This window comes from Triticum aestivum, chromosome 1D (genome assembly GCF_018294505.1).
Source record: "Triticum aestivum cultivar Chinese Spring chromosome 1D, IWGSC CS RefSeq v2.1, whole genome shotgun sequence".
Classification (NCBI taxonomy): domain Eukaryota; kingdom Viridiplantae; phylum Streptophyta; class Magnoliopsida; order Poales; family Poaceae; genus Triticum; species Triticum aestivum.
Genome location: NC_057796.1, coordinates 380178581 through 380183805, shown reverse-complemented (window position 1 = coordinate 380183805; position 5225 = coordinate 380178581). Strand labels below are relative to the sequence as shown.

Sequence of the window (5225 nt, the reverse complement as noted above, 5' to 3'; positions counted from 1 at the left end):
TATTATTATTTTCAGAATTTTATGGAAACTTGTACGTTGTAGAACCAAACTTTGCACCGCGAAGCCCGGTCCGATACACCGACGTTTAGCCGGCGACCCAAATAATCAGCATGAGTAGCAAAGTTATGCTGGACGCGATTGTGTCGATCGTTTGTACTGAGCTCCAATTTCATGGGTGAAACTGGAGACCCGCGAGGTCATTTCGTTGTAGTAAGAAAACATCTTCCATTTGGATGCCCCGCTATTTGCAGAAAAACGGTGCTCCTTGCTTATCTGATTGAACATCACGCACTCCCGACACGGTACATCCCCAACGTCTACGCGGTGGAATTTCCAAGTAAGGTTGTTAGAATCGCGATTTTGAATCAGGTCGAAGTTTTGATGGTAGAATCGTAAATCAAGAAATCTTAACTATCAAAGTCGTAGAAACGTAGATTCTATAAACTAAAATCGTAAAATCAAAGAGGCCAGTTTGGATTGTAAAGTCACAGAATCGTATAACATAATCACGATTCTGACAACCTTGCTTCCAAGTGCCAAAACATCACAAACCGAGGGCGGCAAACGGCCAAGCACCGCACTTACTACAATCACGCTTACTACACTACCAGTGAAAACCAGGCACACATGATACACAAGGTAAAGTATGCACATGGACATGGATACAGCCACCGTGGCCGACGGATCACTCGCAGGCTCACAGCTCCGTGCCCAACGGGGCGTCGAACACGGGGCTGGTGACCAGCATCCCCTTGACCTCCGGGCCGCCGCCGTGGTCCGCCAGCGCGGACCTCTTGGCGGCCCTGCCGTGGTGCGCCCGCCTGTCGACCAGCAGCGCCCGCCCGATCTTGGACGGGCTCGACAGCTGCGCCGGTGAGAAGCTCGGCGTGACGTACGTCGTGCCCGAGGCGGGCACGGCGGCCATGGCAGCAGCCTTTTTGTTCTTGCAAGCGATCTTGCCGTCGTCTGCCACACCCGATGGGAGCTTCTGGTCTGCCTGCTTGCTCAGCTCGTCGACGTACAGCAGGTCGTCGATCCGCGCGATGATGTTGGAGGCCAGGCTCTCCATGACCCGCGAGTAGCTCTCCAGGATCGATTTCCCCACATCCTGATGATCAAAGTAAAATGTCACACCATCAGTTCATCAACTGAACAACTTAACGAAGGAGATCTATGTTGCACTGATGCCAATGGCAGACCTTGTTGTACTGGATCTTGCTCATGTCCAAGCTCGTCTGCGTCAGCCCGGGGAACCTCTGCTTCAGCGATATGAGGAGGCCCTCGGCGCGCTCGGCGAGCAGGTCGCCCCTCTTCTCCGTGTCCATGATCATGTCCTTGACCATGCCCCACGACGACTTGGTGCCGGCCGACTTGGCAGCGGTGCCCCTCCGGCGCCACACGTAGACGGCGGCCTCGACGCGGTTGGCGATCTCCACGGCCTGGTACTCCGACGACAGGTCCAGGCAGTCGAGGAGGCAGTCGGGGGAGAACTGCTCCGACGTGATGTACCGGTATATGATGTCCCCCAGCGTTGCACGCCCGTTCTGACACCCAAAGTGTTCGTCAGAAAATGCAAGCCAGGATTAAGAGAAACTAGCTTGTGTGCCGTGTCGCGCACCTTCGGCAGCGAGTCGTGGTACGAGTCGGGGACGTCCATTTCGGCGAGGGCGTTGCTGTTGATGGCCATGGCGGCCTTGAGGATCTGGTTGGCGGCGTCGCGCTTGTGCTCGAGCTGCCTCCTCGTGGCCTCACGGAGGCCGCCGGGGGGCACGCGGGGCACCGGCAGCCACCACTTCTCGTCGCGGCGGTGCGCCGGCCTCCTGAACGAGGCCGAGCCGTCGCAGTCCGGCGCGCATATCCCCTGGTCCACGTACCAGAACTCGGTGTCTCTGAAACTCTCCAGCGTTTCCTGCCATTGCCATCAGAGGGTCTGTCAGAAAATGTTTCCTATTTCGTTCGTCAGAAGAATCGACAATTTTTTTGTTGTTGAACTCACAAGAAGCATGTGGTCTAGCTTCCGAAGTGCCGGCAGATTGATGTACAGATCCGACCGTGGCCTGCTCGTCATGATCTGAAATAGAAAATCCACCATAAGAGCCAACCAGTTAGCACTAACATGGGCTGTTTTTCAAGCACAAATTGCAATTTATGGCGAATCCTTCCAGCTAGCTGAATCAGGTCTTCTACACTGTGTTGTATCTTTGGTAACTTCAGTGTTTAGTACTCCCTCCATAGTACTCCCTCCATACCAAAATTCTTGTCTTAGATTTGTCTACATACGGATGTACCTAGTCTCGTTTTAGTGTTAGATATATCGACAAGAGTTTTGGGACGGAGGTAATAGTAGGTGAGAAGGGCGCATAGCGCAGTGTGAAGTTCAGGGCAATCATTTCTTGAGTTCATGATGAAATTAATTAGCAACATTCGGCACATAAGTTTGATCTTTAGTGCACATCTTGGTAGGTAAAAGTAGTAACTGGATGCAACGCGCATGCGGCTGGTACTTGCAGGAGTATATTTGAAATTTGATGAAACGCTGCAAAAGTGAAGGACCAAACGGACAGCACATTCATGTAGCCTTTACTCTTTGGACCTCAAAAACGCAACACCGCCCAACTGTTCTTACAATAAACGGCTAAGCACGTATACTTAAAGGCTATTTGGAGTGGTCCGTGCCCAAGTTAAATTCGAATTATTACTGGATTTGCGCTCCATTAGGGCATCCGTAGAGCACAAAATTAACTCTGTACTACTACTTGCTCATGAACAGCACCACCTTGGAAGCACTACTGATTTCTAGCTGTCATTATTTCTACTGCTGTTTGCTCATTAAGATCGATAGATTTTACTGATTGAATCATCCTACTGTAATAAAACATCCACCGCAAATTGTTGGTTAGTTTGACATGAGTAGGATTTTTGCAGTTCAGTTAGTTTTCAGTTACCTCAAGCCTTGTTCCGTCAGGGAAGGTCTGCCATGTGGGCACCAGCTCGACGATGTGGTCGCTGACGCAGAGCAGCCAGTCCATCTCCCGCCGCCACATCGCCTTCTTCTCCGGCAGCAGCGGCTCCAGCCTCCACAGCTGCCCGAATATGGTCGCTGCAGCCCGACCAAACGCGTCAGAATTCATTCTTTGTCCCCATCTCTCCGCTAGTGACACTGCACAGCGAACCGGGCAGGCCCAGAAGAGAACAGAATCTGCTCACCGCAGAGGTTGGTGATGGCGTTGGAGATGGCGAGCGCGGTGCAGACGCCCTTGCCGCTCCCGGACATGTCCTCGCCCAGCAGCAGCTTGGAGAACCTCTCCTTCATCAGCTCGACCTCTGCAGCCAGCCAAATTCGCGCGCCGCACGGTCAGCGAGGCCGCCCTGACTCACTCCACCTTACGAAAGCAAGCAAGGAATCTGTCGTGTAGCACTCGGCTAGTAGTAGCAAGCACGCACCTGGGGCTCTGTGCCTCTCGGGCTCGGCGACCGGCGGGCTCTCCTTGCCGGGCGCGGGCGGCTTGGCCTTGCCCATGGCGTCGTCGGTGACGCAGGTCTTCATGGCGACCTGCTGCCACTCGTCGGGCGGGCAGTAGGAGTCGGTGGAGGCGGCGACGGAGCTGGCGCTGGAGCTGCTCCCGCGGAGGCACTCCTCCGACTCCGCCGTCAGCGTCTCGCTCACCGCCATCCCCTCCTCCTCCTCCTCCTCTTCCTCCTCGGCCGCGCCTCCTCCCCCTCTCGCCATCGTCAAATTCTACCGAGGAGCAAGCACACTATGCGGCTGCTACGGGGCAGTGACTGGGACTGCTGCTTCTTCTGCTCCTACTACGGGATTGATTGATGGCGTCTCGGGCAGAGCGGAGCGGAGCAGGACCGTGTTCTTGCGGGGTAATTGCATGAGACGGCGAGGGAGGGGGGAGTATAAAGGCTTAAAAGAGGTGAAAGAAAGGGCGGAGGGAGGGAGGAGGAGGAGTGACCGTTGGGGTTTTGAGTTGTGTTGGTGGGATTCTCGGTGCGCGGCAGGCAGCGGTCAGTGAGTCTCTGACGGTGAGTGAGAGTAACAAAACAATGGACGCCGTGGCAGCTACGCTCGGCGGTGGTCCGTCGGCTTGGCTGGCTGCTTTCTCTCTACGTATCTATCTCCCTCTGCCATCGCCTTCTTTTGCCGTTGTGCGCTGTCGAGGGCTGGTCTGGGCGGGTCGGGCATGTGGGTGGGAGGGAGTGAGGGAGGGAAGGTGGATACAAAAATTGGTTGCAGGGTTTGCACGTTAGAAATCTAGAGTGCGGGTGCCGGCCGTTTGATGATTCCTCGTTGCGCCTGGGCTGGCTGGCTATAGTTGTTTAGTGAAGTTGAACGTGGTGATCAAACGGTCAATTTCTTTGTTTATTGGTGGCGGGCTGGGTGTATTTCATCAATTTACATGTTCTTTTAGGAAACTTCTAATCTATTCATCGTGCCATGGCAGTATAAAGAGCACATAAATAATAAAAATTACATTCATGACCATATACCTGGATGACTACAAACACTGAAGAGCGAGCCGAAGGCGCCGCCGTCATCACCCCTCCCTCACCAGAGTACATGTTAGAGCAACTCTAGCCATATCCAGAATCACCATAATAACACATACTCCCTCCATTCCAAAATATAGTGCCCCCGCGCTTCCCGCGGTCCAACTTTGACCATAAATTTAACCAACGAGACCGACTGTGGCGGGAGAAAAAATATATAATTGAAAACTTCTTTTGAATACGAATTTTCACTGGTATAACTTTTGCTCGCGCCGCAGTCGGTCTCGTTCGTTAAATTTATGGTCAAAGTTGAAGCACGGGAATAGAGGAAGCACTATATTTTGGAACGGAGGGAGTATGAAATATGCTTCATATGGAGGCTGCGGCGGCTGTGCGCAAACGCACAGATTCACTATATCATAACCTTCATAAATTTCATGTTAGTGGGGCTCGCCCGTCATTGGATCTTGTCTTCATCCCCTAATTTTCTTGTCCTCCACCTGAACCCACCATGGACGAGCCTATGGACTACATAGCATGAGCACATCACACATCACACAAGCACATCACACGCGGAGATTTACATTCTCGGGAGACATTTTATACTCTCTTGGAGACATTTACATTCTTGGGAGATATTTATGTTAACGTCTTCTTCCCCGAGGCAGCTGAGATACCCAGTGAGCACATGAAAATCGGGGAGAGAGCAATCGAAGCAGCGATTCTGA

At 52.9% G+C, this 5225-nt stretch overlaps 1 protein-coding gene across 1 annotated transcript; it reads right to left on the bottom strand.

Annotated features, from left to right (window-relative positions):
- Positions 1 to 423: 423 nt before the first annotated feature.
- LOC123182217 (rop guanine nucleotide exchange factor 7) lies at positions 424 to 4008 on the bottom strand. The gene is made up of 7 exons (XM_044594720.1): positions 3445 to 4008; positions 3208 to 3324; positions 2946 to 3100; positions 1997 to 2071; positions 1619 to 1909; positions 1200 to 1544; positions 424 to 1108 (listed from the first exon to the last, which is right to left on the bottom strand). The coding sequence occupies exons 1-7, from the start codon at positions 3728 to 3730 to the stop codon at positions 698 to 700; spliced, it is 1680 nt and encodes a 559-aa protein (XP_044450655.1). The 5' UTR covers positions 3731 to 4008; the 3' UTR covers positions 424 to 697.
- Between the last annotated feature and the right edge of the window lie 1217 nt (positions 4009 to 5225).